This window comes from Hemitrygon akajei, chromosome 27, assembly GCF_048418815.1.
Source record: "Hemitrygon akajei chromosome 27, sHemAka1.3, whole genome shotgun sequence".
Taxonomy (NCBI): Eukaryota; Metazoa; Chordata; class Chondrichthyes; order Myliobatiformes; family Dasyatidae; genus Hemitrygon; species Hemitrygon akajei.
Genome location: NC_133150.1, coordinates 6,014,365 through 6,038,778, shown reverse-complemented (window position 1 = coordinate 6,038,778; position 24,414 = coordinate 6,014,365). Strand labels below are relative to the sequence as shown.

At 40.9% G+C, this 24,414-nt stretch overlaps 2 protein-coding genes across 13 annotated transcripts in view; one reads left to right on the top strand and one right to left on the bottom strand.

Moving 5' to 3' along the window:
* spdef (SAM pointed domain containing ets transcription factor) overlaps positions 1–4,987 on the top strand; it is a 110,229-nt gene extending 105,242 nt beyond the window's left edge. For both annotated transcript variants that reach the window (XM_073030312.1, XM_073030311.1), the window contains exon 6: positions 369–4,987. In XM_073030312.1, the coding sequence (XP_072886413.1) occupies positions 369–547 (179 nt within the window). In that variant the 3' untranslated portion in view covers positions 548–4,987. The remainder of the gene's footprint in view (positions 1–368) is intronic.
* An 8,613-nt stretch (positions 4,988–13,600) lies between these two features.
* The window catches only part of pacsin1b (protein kinase C and casein kinase substrate in neurons 1b), a 370,145-nt gene continuing 359,331 nt past the window's right edge, over positions 13,601–24,414 (bottom strand). For all 11 annotated transcript variants that reach the window (XM_073030300.1, XM_073030299.1, XM_073030302.1 and 8 more), the window contains 2 exons: positions 22,022–22,221; positions 13,601–19,956 (listed from right to left, as the gene is read on the bottom strand). In XM_073030300.1, the coding sequence (XP_072886401.1) occupies positions 19,847–19,956; positions 22,022–22,221 (310 nt within the window). In that variant the 3' untranslated portion in view covers positions 13,601–19,846. The remainder of the gene's footprint in view (positions 19,957–22,021; positions 22,222–24,414) is intronic.

The following is a 24,414-nucleotide window of genomic DNA, read 5'->3' as shown; positions in this document are numbered from 1 at the left end:
AGATAAGGAGAAATGTCTTTACTCAGGTGGTGGTGAATTCTCTACTCCAAAGAGCTAGAAAAGCTTAATCACTGTTCAATCAGTCTATACCTTCAGTATTTCAACCTCAATTAATAATAATTACTTATAATTATTAAAATGAATTGGAATTGCTTTATTAATGTTAATGTTACATGTACCAAGGTACAGTGAAAGTATTGCAGGTAGTAAAAGGGAAAATCAGTAAAAGAATGCATAATGTAGTGTTACACTCACAGAGAATATGCAAAGCAGGTGCAGAGGCCATGATGATATAGAGTTTATCTTTCATGTACAAGAGGTATGCTCAATGACTAACAGGCAGAAACTACCTTCTCATTCTTGACCAGGTATATTTAAGATAGAAGACTCTGCACAAGTTGCAAGATTATGGGGAATCCGGAAGAACCGACCTGCAATGAACTATGACAAGCTAAGCCGTTCTATCCGGCAATATTACAAAAAAGGGATCATCCGGAAGCCTGATGTTTCACAGCGTTTGGTTTACCAGTTTGTACACCCCGTATGAGGGAAGGAACGGACATGTCAGAGCCCTATGTGGTTCTCACATCCTACACTGGGTGACTTCAAGTGTCTGTCAGGACATTGAAAGCCTGAAGCCTGCCTGATGTTTCAGGATGTGACTGCATGGAGAACTTCCTGCCTGCTCTGCCTATATTTGCATTTGTATTTGCATCTAACAAACTCTTTTTCAGGTTGGTTTTCACTTTGTTTCATTAATAGAAACATTTTTTATACTCACTAAATTGGGCTCAATGTATTGAAACTAAATGGCCCATCAAAATCTAAAATCACATGATCACAGCCAAACCTTACTTTTCTCTGCTTTACTTACATATCATTTTAATGATTGGATATTGTAACTCAATTAACATTTCAGTAGTCCAAGTAGTGTTTTAATAGGCTGGGCGTCACCAAGTCCTCATATTTTGTTTATAGTTTACTTCTGTCTTTAATATAGCATTTTTTTTTAGCAGAGTTCAATCATGAAGGTTTTGTTCCATTTTATTGGACAACCTTTGGTGTGAGCACTTGGGATCCAGTAGATAGTGTTTGACCTGTGCACTGGAGGCAGTCAAGGAAGCAAATGGATAGATTTCTATCCTCACTGGAGTCTTTAAAAAACTATACCGGCAACAAAAATATTTTATTAACACAGGCATAGTGGCCTGCTGAATTAAAATTTCTATGATTCTGTGAAATGAAAATAGTTCATTATATTTATGTACTGTATATTATTTTCTCTTCCTCCCTCTCTCTCTTTATAGATGAGAGAACAGCAGCAATGAATGTTGCAAATTTGTTGTAGTTGGAATTAAACCCAAAGTTTAAACCACCAACATAGTTTACTTGGTATGTATGTTTGAAGTATGTTTATCTACTGAGTAACAGCAGAGGGGATATTCTAAATATTTTCTAAATTTGAGGAGAAAATAGTAACCTTTTGTGTACGAAGAGTGTGGTTCTAATTTTTGAATGGCATATACCTTTCCTGTCACCTAGCAGGACATAAGAGTTGTAACAGGTGTACATCCTGTTCCACACAAGCCTATTCCCATTCCTCTTCCATAAACTCTTCCATTTTACCCTTTATTTTCATCTAGTTCTCATCTTATCTGCTCAAATTCATACTATTGTTGCGTTAAGAAATTTCTAGTGAGTTTCCTGTTAGATCCCCTAATCATCAGAGGAATTTTATATCCATTATAACATCTACTTTTGGACCAGCCGCACATGTGGAAGCAAATTTGTACTATACTGGGTTTGGACCTGATCCCTGTGGAATACATTAATTCCTAAATTCCCTTGTTTGTGCAAGGCTTGATGGTAACTTGTATTTTTACAAAATAAGTACAACATAAATCTGATGTAATGGGATTTGCAAGTGATATTTGTTGTACTCTCCCAAATCTTCACTCAGACTTCCATCTCCATAGATTATTGCCAGGACCGTGCAAAGGTGCTGATATAGTTAAAACATTTCACTTAACGTTTCTACCAAATAACCCAAAACCCACAGAAGTGGTACATTTGAATGCTTCTACCATTTACAGTTGGAGATTAAACCATTAGAGTATGTTACAACCTCGGCTCTCAAAGAAATCTGGCCACAACATGAATTATAAAGACAAGATATTTATTAAATTATAAAGTTAAGGTAAATGGAAGAAGGGTGATGTGTGGTGTGGTAGTGCTGGCTGCAGAATAGGAAAGTCAGAGTGCGAGCAGCCTTGTTTTTAAGCTGTCCCCAGCAGGTGCCACTATGGAAGTTTCATTGCAAGTGTCCCAGGGAACTGCAACGCAGGTTAAAGAAGAAACACAGGCCAGGAAATGTACAGCATATAACAAGTATCACCAAATATTTGTTGAATTTCAGCCTGAAGTTCAGTTACCAGTTGAAATTTTTCATTTATTCACTTTCCTCTTCACTTTAAAATAAGGACAAGATTACCTTTGGCTGTATCAGTCAATTAAATAGAGCCTTAAAATATTTCAAACAAGGCAAACACTAACCTTTGAATCTAATGGTGCTTAAATGGCTGAAAATGTTTGATTTTACTTTGTTTTCTTCCTTTTGGATGGGTCAAGAGTGCTAATCCTTGCTAATAAACCACCTTGAGCTAATAGAGAATATGAAAGTGCCGTAGTGCCTATAATGGATATTAAATTGTCACCAGTGTCAGTTCATTGGTCATGGAAATCAGTTTTCTATCAATGGGATCTAACAACAGAACTCTTACTGTGTTAAGCATTCCAGAGACAACTTTTTTTACACATGGAATGAGAGGAGTTACTGTTCACACTGCTTAAATACTGCAACAGTGTGGGTTAATTCTTGTTAAAGAGATGTTCACTATCCTTGTTCTTGCCCTTTCCTACATTTTGTATATACATTAACACAGCTAACTACACACTGCTTTTATTTAGATGATAGTAATCAAATAAAATATTTGTACTATACTGCATTTGGTAAATTCAGCCCACATTATCAGGGAAATAAGATCATATTTCAGTGTTCAAAAATTGAAATGTTTGTAGAAATTGGCACGGAAGTTTTGAAGTGTTTGCACAATTAACCCATGGTTAAAAATAGAATGGAATTTTAGGAGCCTTAGAATTACACACTGCAAGGAAAGACTATAAAAAATCACCCAACTGTTTCATCTTATCAAGAATCAAAGAATAACTTCTCACTCCTTCAAATCCAACTGCAAATACTCCTTTCATTTGTGAATTTGTGACCTTGAATGATGATGTGCTAAATCTTTAAGGAAAACTTCGATCAAGACTTTGGCTGCTAACTAATTATAGTGAATTGTCCTTAATTTTGAAAAGAGAACCATTGACTAGAAAGACTTTAATACTTTCAATTTGCTTCATAGAATGAGTGTGGACTGCTGTTGGCAAATTGCTGCCTCTGTTTCCTGTACATTGTGTTTGTTTACATGTCACAGATGGCCCATGACTCTGCTTCAACTGGATTGGTGACTGAAGTAGCATGGTTTTCACATTTGCAAAGGAAAATATTTCTGAAAAAGGCCCAAAAACAGATCTTTACTCTTATTGGAGTTGGTCTACATGGTCAGGGTTGCTGGTAATACTACTTGAGTAGAGTTATCTCTGGACTCGTCCTGCATCAGTACTTGTGACATGTGAAAGAGATTTGCTGGAATTGATGCTGCATCTGAGCTCAAATCATTAACGACGCACCAGATATAGTCACAAAATAAATTTCTTCCCTCTCTCTCCCCAACCATGGTCCAAAAGGGACTGTTAAAAATTAGCTTTGCTTTTCACATGTACAGTACCTTGAAACGTGAAATGAAATATGTGATATGTAAGGATTGTGTTGCATGATCTGGAAGTGTCAGCATGCATCTAGGGCCAACATAGCACACAACTCACGAACGCTAACCTGGAAGGAAGGTGGGAGGAAGCTGGAGCACCCAGAGGAAACACACGTGGTTCTGGGAGAATGTACAGGAATTGAACCCCGATCTTACAGCTGGTGCTGTAAAGCACTGCACCAACCATTACAGTACTGTGCTGCCCTGCTAGATAGCAGGAGGAAATAGTCATCACATTCATGTTCTGTGCATCTCAATGTATTGAAGGAACTTTAGTAGATTTATAATTAGGATTACTTAATAATGGATACTAGTTTACTAGGAAATAATTAATTCCCCGTTTTGAAGGATAATACTGAAATATGTTATATTTATTAGAATGTGAAAGGATTAATAATTTATCTTTCATGCCACGAGAGGACAGTTTTTTTTGTGGAAAAAGAGATAACTTTGGCATGACTGACATTTTTATGGAATTTCATTTAGCTTCACCCATTCTCCAGTTGTAATGTTACTGCAAACCCAGAACCATTTCAGAAAGCTGTGTCAAGGGCTGCAGAGGAACCCTTTTATTTTATGTACATTTAAAACAATAAAACACACAGTTCCTTTTCTCCTCTCAGACCTACCTCTCAGGCAGAAGAGGGAGATGACGAGTCTTACCAAGTTACAATAATGATTCCTAGCCTTCTACAAGACTGACAGATAAAGACTATCAGCCTTCATGAAGCACACCTGCGCATGACCGAGCAACAGTCTACAGTCACTCGGTGTGTAGTTGCAGACAAACTTTTTGAACTGTTGGGCATTTTCAACAGTTCAACTCACAAAAATCTGACAAAGATTCCACATAAGAAAACTAAATGTACAATGAAGTAAACTTGCTGCAGAATAGATGCTGTGAATGGGCAACTAGGACCCGGGTCTAAGTCATTAAATGGGAAATGGTGTAAATTTTTGAATAAACTGGAGTCTAATGAATTTTAGATTTTGAACACTTGCTTTTAGTATGTCAGCATCTTTTGTTTGATACTACAATTGTAAAACTGAAATTGCAAAACTGTGAATACAATTATTAAAGTACATATTGAAATTTTGAAGTTTTTGATTTCAGTAATTTCTCATTTTGTATATTAAAGTGTTCTTGATTAACAGGAATCTCTGCTTATTGGGATAAAGGTAAAACACTCACATCCTCTCCCAGGCACCTCTGTGAACTGTGATCGGTGGGTAATCACCGTGGATTTCATGGTAATAAGTGGTGATAATTTCATGGTAATAATTTCAGACACATACAGAAGCTGATGTAACTTCAAATGCTACCATAAAGCAACATTACATTTGGATGAGAGGGAGAATGGGACTTAGGAGGACTTCTTGCGAGATTCAAATGAAACCTGGTCATGTACAAACATGCAATATGTTAGCAGGAAATTATCACCTTATCTAATCACGCATTGTGGTTCCTAATTACCGAGAGCCTGGAGAAAAGGAGAGAGCAAACGGATCTGACAGGGCACCTTCCAGGCATTCAGCTGGTTAAACCGTATGCAAGCACAATGGCCTGAAGTTACATTACAGATATAGACCCCTCCCCTACCACCCACAGAATGTGATTACCATCCTGCGAGAATCAAGTCCAACACCTTTTGAAAGCAGTGGCATCAGTGATCACTGAAAAGGCTGGCAACAATTACCGCAGAGGTACTACTTCAGGACAAAGAAGTACAACCTATCCTTCCATAACTCAAAATTGTTTACGGCGTTTCCTGATCCTTTCTGTGTGAGGAGTGGCGCGCCACACAGGCTCTCGTTCCGCGCCTTGTACGGCATGAAAATGTCCGACGCTGGCCTCTCAGGCCTGAGTCAACATCGTCATCATCATCATTTCCTGATCCATTCAACTGAAATAACTTGGCCAAATAAATGTTAGCTCTATTTCTCTTTTAAAAACCTTAAATCAAAGTCCATGCATCACTAGAATATACAGTCTGCTGTTTTTTCTCTGCGAAGTCTCAGTGACATTCAACAGTGTAATCTGCAAAGGTTCTAGAGAAGATTACTTATCTGTCATAGAACATAGAACAGTACAGCACATTACAGGCCCTTCGGTCCATTATGTAATTCATATGGGTGTAGAATCTAATGCTGCTATTATTTCTATATATGACATAAGTACCACATGTTGGTGTGCCTTACTGCTAGGTTAGAATAAAGTATGTATTCTTGTCCTGTAAATTGTGACTAGGCTTTATCCTTACATGCCAAAGTATATTGCAGAGTCAGATAGATACTTTATTCATCCCCATGGGGAAATTCAACTTTTTTTCCAATGTCCCATACACTTGTTGTAGCAAAACTAATTACATACAATACTTAACTCAGTAAAAAATATGATATGCATCTAAATCACTATCTCAAAAAGCATTAATAATAGCTTTTAAAAAGTTCTTAAGTCCTGGCGGTAGAATTGTAAAGCCTAATGGCAAACGTCATCTGCCAAGTATCTGCCCACTCACCCAGCCTATCCAAGTCACCCTGAATTCTCCTAACATCCTCATCACATGTCACACTGCCACCCAGCTTAGTATCATCAGCAAATTTGCTGATGTTATTCTCAATGCCTTCATCTAAATTGTTGATGTAAATCGTAAACAGCTGTGGTCCCAATAGTGGCAGTGGCACCCCACTAGTCACCACCTGCCATTCTGAGAAACACCCATTCACCGCTACCCTTTGCTTTCTATCTGCCAACCAGTTTTCTATCCATGTCAATATCTTCCCCCCAATGCCATGAGCTCTGATTTTACCCACCAATCTCCTGTGTGGGACCTTATCAAATGCCTTCTGAAAATCGAGGTACACTACATCCACTGGATCTCCCTTGTCTAACTTCCTGGTTACATCCTCGAAAAACTCCAACAGATTAGTCAAGCATGATTTACCCTTGGTAAATCCATGCTGGCTCGGCCCAGTCCTATCACTGCTATCTAGATATGTCACTATTTCATCTTTAATAATGGACTCTAGCATTTTCCCACCACCGATGTCAGGCTGACAGGTCGATAGTTCTCTGTTTTCTCCCTCCCTCCTTTCTTAAAAAGTGGGATAACATTAGCCATTCTCCAATCCTCAGGAACTGATCCTGAATCTAAGGAACATTGGAAAATGATTACCAATGCATCCGCAATTTCCAGGGCCACCTCCTTGAGTACCCTAGGATGCAGACCATCTGGACCTGGGGATTTGTCAGCCTTCAGTCCCATCAGTCTACTCATCACCATTTCCTTCCTAATGTCAATCTGTTTCATTTCCCCTGTTACCCTATGTCCTTGGCCCATCCATACGTCTGGGAGATTGCTTGTGTCTTCCTTAGTGAAGACAGATCTAAAGTGCTTATTAAATTCTTCTGCCATTTCTCTGTTTCCCATAACAATTTCACCCAATTCATTCTTCAAGGGTCCAGCATTGTTCTTAACTATCTTCTTTGTCTTCACATACCTGAAAAAGCTTTTGCTATCCTCCTTTATATTCCTGGCTAGCTTGCGTTCGTACCTCATTTTTTCTCCCCGTATTGCCTTTTTAGTTAAGTTCTGTTGTTCCTTAAAAACTTCCCAATTGTAAGATTCAAAATTAAGGTGTGCGTTTCTGACAGGTCCGGGTTAAAGTCAAAGGACAAATGTGATTTAATTATGTTTAGGGACAAATGTGATTTAATTATGTCTGGGTTAAAGTCTGTAAACAAGTGTGATCTAATTATGAATGCAGAAGCCTTGACAAAATTAGCTGTTTGTGGAATCATTGAAGTCCTGAGATATGGACTATTGTTTTACAGAAACGTGTAAAAAAACAACTCCAAATATGGAATGGGAAAACACTGTGTACCTCCCGAGTCAGGGAGGGGAGGGGTAAGGAAGAAGGATAAAACCTGCTGCCCTGTAAGGTTCAGGGTTCCCTTCTCTGAAGGGGCCCAGCTCTGCAGAACTGTTAATAAACTTTGTTTCCTTGAATTTGTCTTGAAGCCATTATTCGGGAGCGTGGCTCGTTTCTGACACCAATCATCTGTCCTTCCACTCACCTTAGCTCTGTCATACTTCCTGTTTTTTAATGCTATGCAATCTCTGACTTCCTCTTCGACAATCTTCGACAATCCTCTACACTATCTACAACACCACCAACCTTTGTGTCGTCTGCAAACTTGCCAACCCACCCCTCTACCCCCACATCCAGGTCGTTAATAAAAATCACAAAAAGTAGAGGTCCCAGAACAGATCCTTGTGGGACACCACTAGACACAACCCTCCAATCTGAATGTATTCCCTCCACCACGACCCTCTGCCTTCTGCAGGCAAGCCAATTCTGAATCCACCTGGCCAAACTTCCCTGGATCCCATGCCTTCTGATTTTCTGAATAAGCCTACTGTGTGGAACCTTGTCAAATGCCTTACTAAAATCCATGTAGATCACATCCACTGCACTACCCTCATCTATATGCCTGGTCACCTCCTCAAAGAACTCTATCAGGCTTGTTAGACATGATCTGCCCTTCACAAAGCCATGCTGACTGTCCCTGATCAGACCATGATTCTCTAAATGCCCATAGATCCTATCTCTAAGAATCTTTTCCAACAGCTTTCCCACCACAGACATAAGGCTCACTGGTTTATAATTACCCAGACTATCCCTACTACATTTTTTGAACAAGGGGACAACATTCGCCTCCCTCCAGTCCTCTGGTACCATTCCCGTGGACAACGAGGACATAAAGATCCTAGCCAGAGGCTCAGCAATCTCTTCCCTCACCTCGTGGAGCAGCCTGGGGAATATTCCATCAGGCCCCAGGGACTTATCCGTCCTAATGTATTTTAACAACTCCAACACCTCCTCTCCCTTAATATCAACATGCTCCAGAACATCAACCTCACTCATATTGTCCTCACTGTCATCAAGTTCCCTCTCATTGGTGAATACTGAAGAGAAGTATTCATTGAGGACCTCGCTCACTCTCACAGCCTCCAGGCACATCTTCCCACTTTTATCTCTAATTGGTCTTACCTTCACTCCCTGTCATCCTTTTGTTCTTCACGTAATTGAAGAATACCTTGGGGTTTTCCTTTACCCTACTCACCAAGGCCTTCTCATGCCCCCTTCTTGCTCTTCTCAGCCCCTTCTTAAGCTCCTTTCTTGCTACCCGATATTCCTCAATAGACACATCCGATCCTTGCTTCCTAAACCTCATGTATGTTGCCTTCTTCCACCTGACTAGATTTTCCACTTCACTTGTTACCAATGGTTCTTTCACCCTACTATTCTTTATCTTCCTCACCGGGACAAATTTATCCCTAACATCTTGTAAGAGATCCTTAAACATTGACCACATCTCCATAGTACATTTCCCTGCAAAAACATCATCCCAGTTCACACCCGCAAGTTCTAGCCTTATAGCCTCATAATTTGCCCTTCCCCAATTAAAAATTTTCCTGTCCTCTCTGATTCTATCCTTTTCCATGACAATGCTAAAGGTCAGGGAGCAGTGATCACTGTCCCCCAGAACCTCACCCACTGACAGATCTGTGACCTGACCCAGTTTGTTACCTAATACTAGATCTAGTATGGCATTCCCCCTCGTCAGCCTGTCAACATACTGTGACAGGAATCCATCCTGGACACACTTAACAAACTCTGTACCATCTAAACCCTTGGAACTAATCAAGTACCAATCAATATTAGGGAAGTTAAAGTCACCCATGATAACAACCCTGTTATTTTTGTACCTTTCCAAATTCTGCCTCCCAATCTGCTCCTCGGTATCTCTGTTGCTACCAGGGGGCCTATAGAATATCCCCAGTAGACTAACTGCTCCCTTCCTGTTCCTGACTTCCACCCATACTGACTCAAAAGAGAATCCTGCTACATCACCCACCCTTTCTGTAGCTGTAAAGGTATCCCTGACCAGTAATGCCACCCCTCCTCCCCTTTTTCCCCGCTCTCTATCCTTTTTAAAGTACTGAAATCCAGGAATATTGAGAATCCATTCCTGCCCTGGTGCCAGCCAAGTCTCCGTAATGGCCACTGCATCACAATTCCATGTATGTATCCAAGCTCTCAGTTCATCACCTTTGTTCCTGATGCTTCTTGCATTGAAGTACACACACTTTAGCCCTTCTACCTTACTGCCTTTACACCCTTTATTCTGCTTCTGTTTCCTCAAAGCCTCTCTATATGTTAGATCTGGCTTTACTCCATGCACTTCTTTCACTGCTCTATCGCTCTGGGTCCCATCCCCCTTGCAAATTAGTTTAAACCCTCCCAAACCATGCTAGCAAACCTACCTGCAAGGATATTGCTCCCCCTTGAGTTCAGGTGCAACCCATCCAATCTGTACAGGTCCCACCTTCCCCGGAAGAGATCCCAATGATCCAAAAATCTAAAACCCTGCCCCCTGCACCAACTCCTCAGCCACACATTCAACTGCCATCTCCTCCAATTCTTACCATCACTATCACGTAGCACTGGCAGCAATCCTGAGAACGCCACCCTTGAGGTCCTGTTCTTCAGCCTTCTGCCTAGTTCCCGAAACTCACACTTCAGGACCTCATCCCTCTTCCTGTCTATGTCGTTGGTCCCAACATGTATCACGACTTCTGGTTGCTTTCCCTCTTGTACCAGGATGTCATGCACCCGGTCAGAGACATCCCGGATCCAGGCACCCGGGAGGCAACAAACCATGCGGGTGTCCTTCTCATGTCCACAAAATCTCCTGTCTGCTCCCCTGACTATTGAGTCCCCAATGACGACAGCTCTCCTCTTCTCCATCCCATCCTTCTGCACCACAGGGTCAGACTCAGTGCCAGAGGCCCTGCCACCGTGGCTCACACCTGGTCGGTCGTCCTCACCAACACCATCCAGGACGGTAAACTTATTATTCAGGGGAATGGCTACAGGGGTGCTCTGCACTACCTGTCTACTCTCCTTCACTTTCCCCCCTCGGACTGTCACCCATCGACCTACATCCGGCAGCCTAGGTGTGACTACCTCCCTGTAGCTTTCATCTATGACTGCCTCATTCTCCCTTATGAGTCGAAGGTCATCCAGCTGCTGCTCCAGATTCCTCACACGGTCTTCCAGATCGCCCAGCCGCAAGCACTTCTGGCAGATGTGACTGTGCGGGAGAGGGGAGTTCCCCCAAGACTGCCACATCTCACAGGAGAGGCACTTCACCGTCTCAGGAGGCATTGTAAAGACTAACTGGGAACAAACTCGTCAAAGCCTCAAAGCTCCACTCCTTCACTGGCCCACTCACTCACTGGCTGAAACATGATGTGTTCTTGAGCTGTAAGGAATCAATTTCAAGGAGATCTAGGTCTTTTTTTAGTTATAGTCATGTAACTTAAATATGGTTCGAAGGTAAGCTAAGATGAGATAAATAATTTTAGCAAGTGAACAGATTGAATGGAGGTGAAGAAATGAATAAATCAAGTTAGAGCTTCTCTCCATCAATCAGTAACAGAAGGATCAAAATGGAGAAAGGCAGCATAGAATAGAACCATTTGGATACAAAGCCAAATACATCGAATAAAGTTCACTTTATAAAGTCTAGGACAAGGATACACCAGCTATATCCCTTTAGCTTGTTTTGCAGTGGCTCCTGGACTGGCTGAGTGAGGCCTCCATTGTGCTAAGGCTGAGACACTGGGTGTATTCTACCACGTCCCCTGAGTAATGTAAAGGTTTGGAGCAAGTACGTTGCACAGGGATTCTTTCTAAATGGGAATAAAATTCAAAACTCCGAGGTGCAAAGTGAGTTCTCGTGCTGAACTCCCTGAAGGCTAATTTACAGATTGTGTCAGTGGTAGGGAAGGCAAATGTGATGTTAGCATTTATTTCAAGAGGACTAGAATATAACAGGCAGGATGTAATGCTGAGACTTTATAAAGCAGTGGTGAGGCCTCGCTTGGCGTACTGGGAGCAGTTTTGGGCCCCTTATCTAAGAAAGGATGTGCTGACATTGGAGAGAGTTCAAAGAAGGTTCACAAAAATGATTCCATAAATAAAAAGCTTGTCATATGAGGAGTGTTTGATGGCTCTGGGCCTGTACTCATTGGAATTTAGAAGAATGAGGGGCGATCTCATTGAAAACTATCAAATATTGAAGGTCTATTTAGAGTGGATGTGGAAAGGATGTTTCCTATAGTGGGGGAGTCTAGGACCAGAGGACACAACTCCAGAACAGAGGGATGTTCATTTAAACTGGTGGTGAATCTGTGGAACCCTTTGCTACATTTGGCTGTGGAGGCCATGTCTGTGTGCATTGATTCTTGATAAGTCAGGGCGTGAAAGGTTATGGAGAATGTGGCTGAGGGAGAAATGGAACAGCCATGATTAAATGGTGGAGTAGACTGAATGGCCTAATGTGTTATGATCTTAACAGCAGCACGAGGGGAAGTGAACAAAGCCAGTTAGAGGGGATCACTGAGGGTTTCACCAGAGATGAGTGGGAAGGCTCATCATTAATGATTTCCCAGTGGAAACCAACCTTTGACAGCACACCTGCCAGGTTTGCATTAACATCAGAATCCCTCTTCAAATTAAGATTAGAAAAAGAACTCAATAATTCACTTGCTTTATTTTTATAAGCATTTAAGGTGTTTCTGTATTATTTTTAAAATAAAATTTTATTTAAAAGATTTGTGTTTTTAAAAGTGAACACAACTTTAATAGTTCAAGTGTGTGTGAAGCCTCAGCCCATGTTTTCCTCCTATCAAAGTTTGTCAGGCAGTGCCAGGGATTATTATAGCCACTGAGGGATTATTATGCCTCGTCTACTGACTTCAGCATTTGGTTTTCAGAATAAATGGACCTATGTGCTTACTCATTCACTGCGTGGTGCACGGAGGATGGGAGTAGATAGCAGCTTCAGCCTAAACTCTTTCATTCCCTGACCCTCTAAATCAGACACACCTCTGTGATGACCAACTCCATTACAACTTTCAAGCATGATGCACTTGCTTCTATCTTTCTCATTTTCCTTTTCAATTTAATCATCTATTGTTCCCTCACTGTATTGATGCCACAAGCTACAATGCAATATAATGCCTACTGGACCTCTGTTCACATGATGGATAAGAGTTACAGCGCAATTCAGAAGTGTCGATGGGAGCTAGCACATCGCTCTCCAGAGGGAGTGATCCTCTCAGTTTTGCATGTCCTTCTGCCCAAAGTTGGACAGACTTTTCTACATTCCAGGAGTTCCCAACCTGGGGTCCACAGATCACTTGGTTAATGATAGGGGTCCATGGCATAAAAATGATTCCAACCCCTGGGATAGACCATCTAGATGAGGAACAACACAGAAATAAGCCATTCAGACTCCGTGCATGCCAACTACCAATTTGACACCAATTCCACTTTAATCTATGTTATTTTCCCTCGCATTCCCTTCAAACATCTTTATCCCTGGAAGTAATTTAGCATAATTATCTAATTCTATTAAGAGCAAAAACTGAAATCTTTATCCATTGTTCATTTCTTAAAATGTGAACTTCAGTCACCATACGGTCTCATGGCTTTACTATGGACCAAGTTATGGCCCAGCTGCTAATCACACCCAGTGTTTAAAATAAAGTACAAAATCTTCTAGATTTAAGCTAAAACTAACAGAAGGCAGGAAGATTTAAGTCAGTGCAGATGATAAAGAAAGTTGTAGACACCAATAAAATATTCTCTTTATTGAATTTTTTTTAAACCAGAAGTCCTCGGGGAATATCAGTAAAGTGATTACTTTCTTAGCCATGTGGAGCATACAACACAAGGAATTTCTCCAACCAAATCCATACTCCCATGGATTTAGTTTGTACCACTTTCCTCAATATTGTGGAGTCCGCTACGTCATCTCATCCCACATGCCACCATTTCAGATCTTTAGCATTCCGGAATTTGCCTTAGGATGAACTCAGTGATTTACCAGAATCAGTAAAGACTTGACCCCCGTGTGGTATAGCTACTATTTGTTTATGGGAAGGGATTAGAAGGAAGCTAAGGTTTCAGAAATTCAGACTTCAAAAACAATGGATTACTTGGCCGGCAATTGTCCATGGCTCCACCTCTATTTGGTTAAGATTTCTGTTTAAATTCACAAATAGCTTATTGAAGAAATTTACCCTTATTTGAACCAGGGTCTAGATTAACTGCACAATGCATTAAACGTTTCAGTGAATTTTGCTTAGAGAGCCCTGGAAGACATGCAAGCATTTCACACCATTGCAGCTACAAGTGTCGACTGTAGTCAGATCTCATTAGTGTATGCAACCACAAAGGTAACATATAAAGATGTTGTTATTTGTAGGAAAGCTTGCTTCCCTGGTCAAAGAATGTATCACCCACAATAGAGAATAGGCAGCAACTACTGTGGTAAAAATAGTGTATATAACAGTCTGAACAGAAATAGAAGCCTATTTAATATTGAGCAGATTACTTTTCTGAAGCGACTCATTCCCTTTTATCCTGCTTTAATGTTTACTTACTATGGCTGCGTTTTGAATTAAATTCATGTTCCCAGTTCATCATAGAATACCAAACTCAAACCTTTTTCAGTAGAGATTTATAAATTGCTTCTCAGTTCAGCTTAGTCCATGAATGTTCTTCCCACTGATCCGACAGGCTCTCTGCTCCACCACTGTGACATAGTACACATGGCACCAAGGCGGAGTTCAGCTGAGACATCAGAATTATATGCAAGGTAACAGTTTCCATACCAAATATAAATATGGCTCAAACAGACTCATATACAGTTCACATTAACAGCAGGTATTGTTCAAACAGGCACTACATCAGTAGTATTAACATAGCTAAATTATCATGTAAACATTGGTCTGAAAGGAAAGGAACTTTCAATTCACAATAGTGATCATACAGAGGAGATTCAGCTCAAATCTAGCCACACAGTACAATCACAAGGTACTTGTTGAATTACAGAGTCATATGCACTGATTATACAATAGCATCATATGCAACTTTTGTACATGTATTTGGAATTGAATTTGCAGAATGATATATCAATATTTCCTATATAGCACTGCCACATGTCACTACAATGACACACAAATGGCCTTTATTAAGCACTGACACTGCCTTCTTAGTTTAATGAATAAGTTATATTAAGCACGGTTTGTGCTTTTAGCAGAATGGGCAGTAGGAATTATTGGAAAACACTGCAAGTTACTGATGCCACCAGACTGCCAGTGATAACATGCAATTAAAATAGATAAAGAAATCTGGATTTATATTCAATTCCTAAATCTTACTCCCTACACCTGCATGTTGCTCATAAGTATAAAGTCATTTAAGACCAAACCAGATTAGTCTTAGCCAAGCAAATCCCAGACACAACTCACAAACAAACATTCTGCTTGAAAGCAATTTGCTTTGATTTGCTGGTTTTGAACTTGGCAAATAGTGGTAACCCAATTATAAGCTACCCATTGGGCTACGGAAGGTTCCTCTGCATAATTCTGACCATTCGTTCTAATATACAGACATCCATAAATTAAGTTTCACATACATTTTGATGAAGAAATGCAAATGCACTACATTCTGCAAGTTGAGCTGCACTTTATGCTTCGGCAAGGAATGCTTTCCTTTTTCAAAATAATATATTCTTTATAGATATATTTGGTTACAAAATACTCTACTAAATATATATCTTTTTTCCCAGCTGCATCTTTGTATTAACTAGAGTGAAGTATAGAGTTATATATTTTAAGAGTGCATAACCTCCTCTAGTCAACTCCCAGCTCTAGGAGTTTAAAACCCTATTAAAAGCTGAAACCTATTTAACTTATGGTTATACACCTGAGACTACCACTGACAGAATTTAATCCCATTCAGGGAGTGAGTAGTAACACCATATCCAATTGTACTACACAGCAAGAATCTGGTGGAAAATGCTGTGGCGAGTTTTTGCAGGACATCTGAGATTACCCTCAGAAAGCTAATTCACATCACTTCACCTTCACACGTACTGCAAAGACCTTTTAGTTTAATGCCTCAAATGTCACTTGCTTGTTTTGCTAATAAGACTTGACCACCAAATCAGGAATTTTGCCACGAAGAACTAAAAGTCAGCATTCAGATGCACCTGTCTAAGAGTTAGCTTTCCAACTTCTGGGATCAGGCTGGCATTGATGGATAGAAGCTGGAAATACTGTTGAACAAAAAAGCAAAGGATACACACATTTCACAGAGCTGTTTCTAATTGTTTTAAGTATCTGTGTAAAGTTGAAAAGGTTAGAAGCAAGGAATTGAGACACCAGACCTCTTTTGCATTACATCAGCACAGCCTATATGTTCCTCACGTCAAATTTACTTAATTTGGATTATCATTTTTAAAGCACTAACTTTGTTATATTATTTGTTTTTGAAATCATTGGATAGTTCGATTTATTTTACTTGACAAATGACTGACAGTCAGTAGTAACTGAACAATAACCACCTCATTTCAAAGATTGATTTCTCTCCTTTGCTATCTGACATTCGTTCTCGACACAACCTCATTTATAAAGTACTCCAATAATTAAGGCAATTCCAAACATGGCAGAGCTCTTGATGGGCCCATATAGGTAACAATTTACTACGATCTATAAGGACACAGGGGTAAAAAAAAAATCAAAATTGTCAGTCTATTAAACAAACATATGGTGCATATAGTGATCAGAACAACAAAGCAAATGCTGTCAAATAACTTGTTTTCTACCCATTTGTGAATCTGCAATATTCTTTGTTTCTCATATTCAATAATGGTGAATAACTTAAAAATGTAGATGGATGTCACACAGAAGTCAGGGTACATCAAGTAAATGAACAAGCTGGAGAAACGATGCATAAAAGTGAGAGAATTTTCTTATGTATTTAAACATGCAGACACATATTTATGTAAGGACAGATTATTTTGGCATCAATCTAGCTTTTGGCCGAGGAATCAGGGAATGAGTAAGTGGCTAGTCTGATATCAAACACAAAATCAATCTAAAATTGTGGAGGGAGAGCAAAACAGGAAAGTATTTACAAACTTGGCAATAAATGTAAAGTGTGGATGTTTAATGGAATTGTTTTGGGAAATGAGCCAATACTATAAAAAGAGCACTCAAGTCCCAAATGTCCTTTCCTTTTCCTCCTCACCCCCATATCATCCTCCAGCCTAAACGTACTTCCAAAAAGTTCAGCAGTGGATTCATCAGGCCAAGAATTTGCTTACAACTCAGATTGTGCTACAAATCTTTTACCATCTTGGAGTGTTGGTGGGTGCATGGAGTGCACTGCCAGCAACGGTGGTAGAGGTGGTTACGATAGGGTCTTTTAAGATTCTTAGATAGGTACATGGAGCTTAGAAAAATAGAGGGTTATGTGGTAGGGAAATTCTAGGCAAATTCTAGAGTAGGTTACAACAAAGTGGGCCGAAGGGTCTGTAATATGCTGTAGATTACTATGTTCATATTAAAGTGTGAGTCTCTTCTCAAAATAGAGTGATGTAATGACTAGTGACAATTGGTCTATAGCTGCTCATTTTCCCATCAGCTCTCATAAGATTACCACATACAAAGACCTTTGCTTTAAGTACCATACAAACACTTAAAAAAAATATGACACAAAGCTAAACTGCAAATTAAATGTCAAAAGCTTCCCCTTTTGACGTAATAGAATGTTAAAGAGTTGGAAGTTGCGTCAATTTGTGATTCTCTTCAGACTTGGTTCCATTATGCAGCAAGTGGCATTTAGAATAGAAAGACTTTATTTTGATTGTTTATAAAACTGTTTGAAATTGTCACTTCAGCAAGTGGGAGAGTGCGATATACTTTTGGATGTTTGCTTCCAATAAAATGCTGAAGTAATTATTGCTTTCCTGACACGCTCTCAATTCTGTAGTTTTGGCTTGTGTGAATGGCATAACTGGCATGTCTTTGGACTGTGGAAGGGGAGGGGATGGAAAGAGGGAGAACTGGAGCATCCAGAGGAAACCTACACATTTCACAGGAAGAATGTACAAATTCCTGACAGCAGCAGCAGGAACTGAACCTAGTCACTGGTGCCAATAAGTAGTGTGCTAACCACCACACTACCTTGCCACCCCAAAGGAATAGGGAAGAAATAAGGGGAGCACATACCAATCATTCTATTTTCCTTGTAAATCCAGCAAAAAAAGAGATCCTGGTGGTTTAGTGTTTTGATTTGCTCTTCTATACTGATTAATTTGAGACTTGTGGGGTCTAAGAAGAAGAAAAAGCAACTCATTCATCAGAAGATTTGTGTTCAGTGTTTTGATAAGCAGGTAGCACAGGAAAAATCTGGACACAGTTTGCACGATGGAGGGCCAAAAAAGGAAGGTAAATGTTTTCAAATATTGGCTTTCTTTAAACTTGCAATTAAATCTCTGTTCCATCACTAATAAACAGAAAATACTTCATTTGATCTCAGGGTCAAAAACTTGATGTTTTCTTTTTTATCAACCATAGAAGTAAAAAGTAAACTTTCAAACACAGTATGTAGAAGTTCACGGAAATGATTGCTATTCCAAAGGGGCGATCATCTTACTGCCACGTATATATGGGACACCCTCTGGTGGCAGAAGCCAGCAAATTTTGCAGAGTAAAACCTGCATAATCCTGGACCAGACAGATTACTTCCAAATTCTTTCTTTTGAGTGCTATGCATCTTACAGTTCATGTTTAACTGAACTGCGCATTCAAGCCGCAATGTATGGCCAATAATGTTCTTCACTTGTCAGATTAAATATGAAAAATATTTTCTAGGAAATAAAATGCCTGTATTGCAGTGCATGTCTGTAAAATGGTACCCCATTAACAACAATACTTAATGCTCTACACTTCCTAAAACAATACTGGCTACCTTGTAAAAAGTGGCGCGATTATTTGTAAGAGGAGCTTTCAGATTAATATTTCATCAACTGCAGCATGAACACACTGACATTAAAGTATGGCAAATAAAAGGAAACAACAACATTGCATTACATCATTCATTTATCCAGTTATTAGCACAGTTTTAATTTATTTGCCTACTTAATTCTCCAGAGGCTGTTCCAAGTCAAGTTCATAAACTCATAACTGGGGTATTCTCTTAAATAATAGGAACTCACTTCAAGCGCCCAGTTTCTACAATTCATTGCAATAAACAATTGTGCTAATAACTGGGACTTTGAACCATCTTCAAACAATGGTTTCAGAGAGAAACATTTTAAGTTAGTACTACTCTCACTGATCAAAGCTGCAGAGTTCTTGGTTGACTCTGTGTGTATTTAGTACACACAGATAAACACATTCACCCCCGGAACAGAAAAGTGAGAATCACTGGGAATCTTTCTTCATACCATGGACATTCCAATTAACTGGAAAATGTGGTAGTCAAAAAGCTTACAAGCAACAAATTAAAGCATCAAACCACTAATAGCCAACATGATTTAGCATCTTTTTAAATGTAACATGCAAGAAAGTGAGGGAAATTTAAAGGTTCCCCACTCCTGCATTGAAAAATGTGTGCATGTGTGTGTGCATATTTCTGTAATAGAGTGATGTACAGTCAGTTAAGGGACTGATACTGGTCTAACCCTGTTTTGATCTATAAGTGTAACAATTTTTAAGGAGCGAAGACACGGGGTTAATAATGTCTGGTGAGAACAAAGTGTCAGCCACTTCATGAAGGGAGAAGAGCACACCTTGAAGTTAAGTAGGTTTCTTGTTAAATAGGTATTTTACACTGAACATTAAAGGGATACAATCTTTTGAGCTGACAGATGGAGGCATGATTTACACAAATGACAAAAAGACACTAACCTACCAACAAAAGATACAAAGTGAAATTATTTGTCATATCACCTCAGAACATGAAGAGCATTACCTAGACCATGTATATACAGTAGCAACAACTAGCTCCATAAATACACCACCTAATCAGACCATTTCTACATAATTAGCTGGATACAAGCCCAGCTGTCCATTCTCCAGACGTCCTTTGCACCAACCCTGTTCATCCTCATCTTCAATCTTTGTTAAGAAATCACCTGCATTTGTAAAGGAAAAAAAACAAGACCAGTCAAAAAACACAATTTATTCTTTAAATAGTTTACCTCCACTCCATTTAATATTCCTATACCAGCGGCAACTGACAATTTCACACTGAACGGGACACAGGAACAACGGGACAACTGACAGTATTCACACTGAACAGGGCACAGGGACAACGGGACAACTGACAGTATTCCACTGAACGGGACACAGGGACAACAGGACAACTGACAGTATTCACACTGAACGGGACACAGGAACAACGGGACAACTGACAGTATTCACACTGAACGGGGCACAGGGTCAACGGGACAACTGACAGTATTCACACTGAACGGGACACAGGGACAACAGGACAACTGACAGTATTCACACTGAACGGGACACAGGGACAACGGGACAACTGACAGTATTCACATTGAACAGGACACAGGGACAACGGGACAACTGACAGTATTCACACTGAACGGGACACAGGGACAACGGGACAACTGATTGTTTTCACATTGAACAGGTTGGAAGGACATCAATGCTTGTTTTTCATTAAATTTATTTTTATAGTTTTTCATTGTTCCTCAATGGGAGACAATTATCATATGCCCTGTGACAATTATCATCTGTGACAAGGATAAATAGCCCCTGGTCTTTCATAGGCAACCTTTGACTTCTCTCCCGGGAAGCGGAATCTTTGGCATTTATGTAGATTGCATGCAGTCCACCCCTCGACTGTTTAGATGGCACCCATGATAATAATATCCATCATGGTCATCTTTAACACCAAATGAAGCAGGCAAGTTATATTTTACAGCTGTGAACTATGAGGTGCTTTCACAGGAAGCATCTCATGCTGGCCTGGCTCTTGCTTGACTATGACGTTGGATGACATGTTTTCAAGTCCTCACTGACCTGGTGTATGTATCAGGTTTTGGGTAATAAATGGTTTGGTGTGTTGGCATTGGCTTTGCTCTGCTTATATTTTTTTTCCTGTTGTTTGTCTGGATATTCAGTCATGGTTGGTGTGGATCATTTGGGCTGAGTGTCCTGCTTCCAGGCTACATTTCTCAATCAACTCCGTGTATTAAAGATGTAGTTGTAAGTAATTTCTTCCCCTCAGTTATCTTTGCTACACGGTAATCAGCTCAATTTCATTAACTGATTAACTTGTCCAACTGCCAGCCAATACAGGGAATGCTACTCCCTGGTGGCTCAACATTTTAATTCTGATTCCCATTCCGACAAGGCAGTTCATGGCCTCCTCTTGTGTCGTGATGAGACCACACTCAGGGTGGAGCAGCAACACCTTACTTTGTGTCTGGGTAGGCTCCAACCTGATGGCATGAATATCGATTTCTCCAGCTGTAAAAAAAACCTTTTCCTCCCCCTCCCTTCTTCTTCTATTCCCCACTCTGGCCTCTTTCCTCTCTGATGCACCATCAATAACTCTCGGAGACTGGAAGTGAACGATAGGCTTTTATTAACAGCAAAAGGGACCACTACATCTCGAAGACTGAGGGAGGCGCAGTGCCCCAATCGCCTTTATACAGGGGTCTGTGGGAGGAGCCACAGGAGCAGTCAGCAGAGGGGCATGTCCAGACAGGTATACATAGTTTACCACATTCTCCTTACCTACCCATCACCTCCCTCTGGCACCCCTCCTCCTCCCCTTTCTCCCACGGTCCACTCTCCTCTCCCGTCAAATCCCTTCTTTTCCAGCCCTTGACCTTTGCTACCCATCTGGCTTCACACATCACCTTCTCATTATCCTCCTTCCCCTCCCCCTATCTTTTTATTTTGGTGTCTTCCCCCTTCCTTCCCAGTCCTGAAGAAGGGTCTCATTTCCTGACCCGCTGGGTTCCTCCAGCATTTTGTGTGTGTTGCTTTATATATCCAGCATCTGCAGAATTTGTGGCTCATACAAGTTGGGTCGTGGTCGACAAACTCTTTCATTGTGGTTTGGGACAAATGATGCAGGTAAAATCCTATGAAGACAGTTTTGGTAAACAAACAAGTGGAGAAAACTTCAATGCCACACAGAGGAAGCATCTGTCTCCAGAATCTCACCTGCTTTAAAGCTCAGCTCGTCCTGTTCTTGTCCTTCATAATCATACAGTGCACGTACACGCACTCCCTGCACGTGGGCAGGAGAAGCGTCTTCGTCAAAAGGATTTGCTCCTCCATTGGCATCGTTTGTGCCGGGGTTGTTTGTTTCATCGTCCGACCATTCAGCAGAGTATGTCTGATTCTTCTCGTAGCTGCTCACGCTGTGAGGGAAAAGTGAGGGGAGAGAGAGGAAAGAGAGCATGACAGCGTCTGTGTCTCAGGACAGACAGCACCCAAGAAAGGGCTGGAGAAAAACTGAATAGTGGAAGTATAATCTTAAATGTCTTTATCTCTCTTTCCCTCAGATGTTGACTGGCATGCTGCATTTTTATCCAATTTTCTTCTGAAGTTTTGTACTGTCTATAGAGGATGAGGCATTCAGGTAAAATAAAAGATTATCTGTTTTTGTCACATGCACGTCAAAACATACAGTGAAAGGTGCCGTTTGCACCAAACCAAATCAGCAAGGATTGTGCTGGGCAGCCTGCAACAGTCGCCATGCTTCCAATGCCAGCAGAGCATGCCCACAACTTACGAACCCCAACCATCTCCCCCTGGAATGTAGGAGGAAACCAGGGCACCTATCGGAAGCCCATGCGGTCATGGTGAGAATGAACAAACTCCTTACAGACTGCAGTGAGAAGATCAGAGATCACTGGCATTGTAATGGCATCCCGCTAACCTCTCTGCTCCCTGGCCAAACTGCAAAGTGAGTGTGTAACTTAATGGCAACATAGCAATGCTCAGTTGGTTATAATTGGAAAGGCTCTGCCAAACACCAGGCGCCTGAAACAGACAATCCATTCTGAGCTCTGTCTGGTAAAGAGATGAACTGAAAAGATTCAGTGATGCGATCGAAGACTCCATAAAGAAATGCAGCATCACTAACGACACCCAGAATCCCTGGCCCACAGCAGCTCAAGATGACCAAAGATAACTTAATTGTTTTGACAGTTAATTCAAAATGGAGTGTATTGGGGTGGTATTGAAAACCTCAAGCCCATTCATCACTATCACACAGAAGCCCTGCATAAGTAGCAGGAAGTCTGCACCATTTTTACCCATATCAGGCACCTTCTGCTCTCTGTACAAGAGTCTGTGGTTCCCACGTTGGCCTCACTACTTAACTCTGCCAGACCCAGAGTGGAAACAAGCATCCTGAGGTACTGTTTAACAGGAGCAGGCTAGTTACTTAACCCCCATTATGACTGGGCCTCCTCTAATGGAAGTATGGCTCCTCGGTGACTGAACTTCACAAAACCATTTTCCCCTCTCTTCTGTTAAGAAATCGTTCCATTTTAAGTTCTTTCCTTTCCTTAATTATCGTGGTCAAATAAAGGTAACTTTCCATCATGCCTTGGCAAAATTTCCATTTGCAGGTATGAATCAACCATCCTGTTTCTGCTTTGCTCTGCTCAGCGAATCTTGCTGTAATTTTGCCCAACTCATGGTTCACATTTTTAAAATATGAATTCTGTATAATACAAAAGCTATCTGAAATGCAAATTTACACGAAGAAGGCAACAGATATTTAAGGAAACAACAGGTCTATTTTTACCCACTCTGCATGTGCGTTCCTTTGTTAATGTCTCAGCAATTGACAAAATTGTTGAAACCTTTCCTCCCTCTTTCAAATGCAATCAGATATGGCACTGGAGCAAAATTTCATCGCCATTCATGTGTATTTGCAAAATAAAAAACAGGAGGAAGCAGAGAATGTTGGTGCTGCTATATTGAATGGCTACATGCCGTATATACACACAGATTAAAAGGACCAAGGTGTGGGAGTTCAGGCTCCCGTACTTCCTACCTGGTGTTAGTGGGTAGAAGATGGCATTGCTCTGATGGTGGGACTTTTTGTTAGACGTTGCCTTCTTGAGGCAGATATAACTGCCAGTGGGGAGGGGTGTGCTTGTGATGTACTGGGCTGAGTTAACCACTCCTGGTCTTGGGGCCCCTATCAGTGAGTAGACCCCAGTATCACTATGTCATCCATTTGCTGTCTTATGGAGTGTGAGTGATGGTGCCGTGCATTCCACAGGGAGGTGGATAGTGTCATGGAGGAGAGGAGCTGGCTGAGCCCAAGCAGGGAGGTGGATAGTGTCATGGAGGAGAGGAGCTGGCTGAGCCCAAGCAGGGAGGTGGATAGTGTCATGGAGGAGAGGAGCTGGCTGAGCCCAAGCAGGGAGGTGGATAGTGTCATGGAGGAGAGGAGCTGGCTGAGCCCAAGCAGGGAGGTGGATAGTGTCATGGAGGAGAGGAGCTGGCTGAGCCCAAGCAGGGAGGTGGATAGTGTCATGGAGGAGAGGAGCTGGCTGAGCCCAAGCAGGGAGGTGGATAGTGTCATGGAGGAG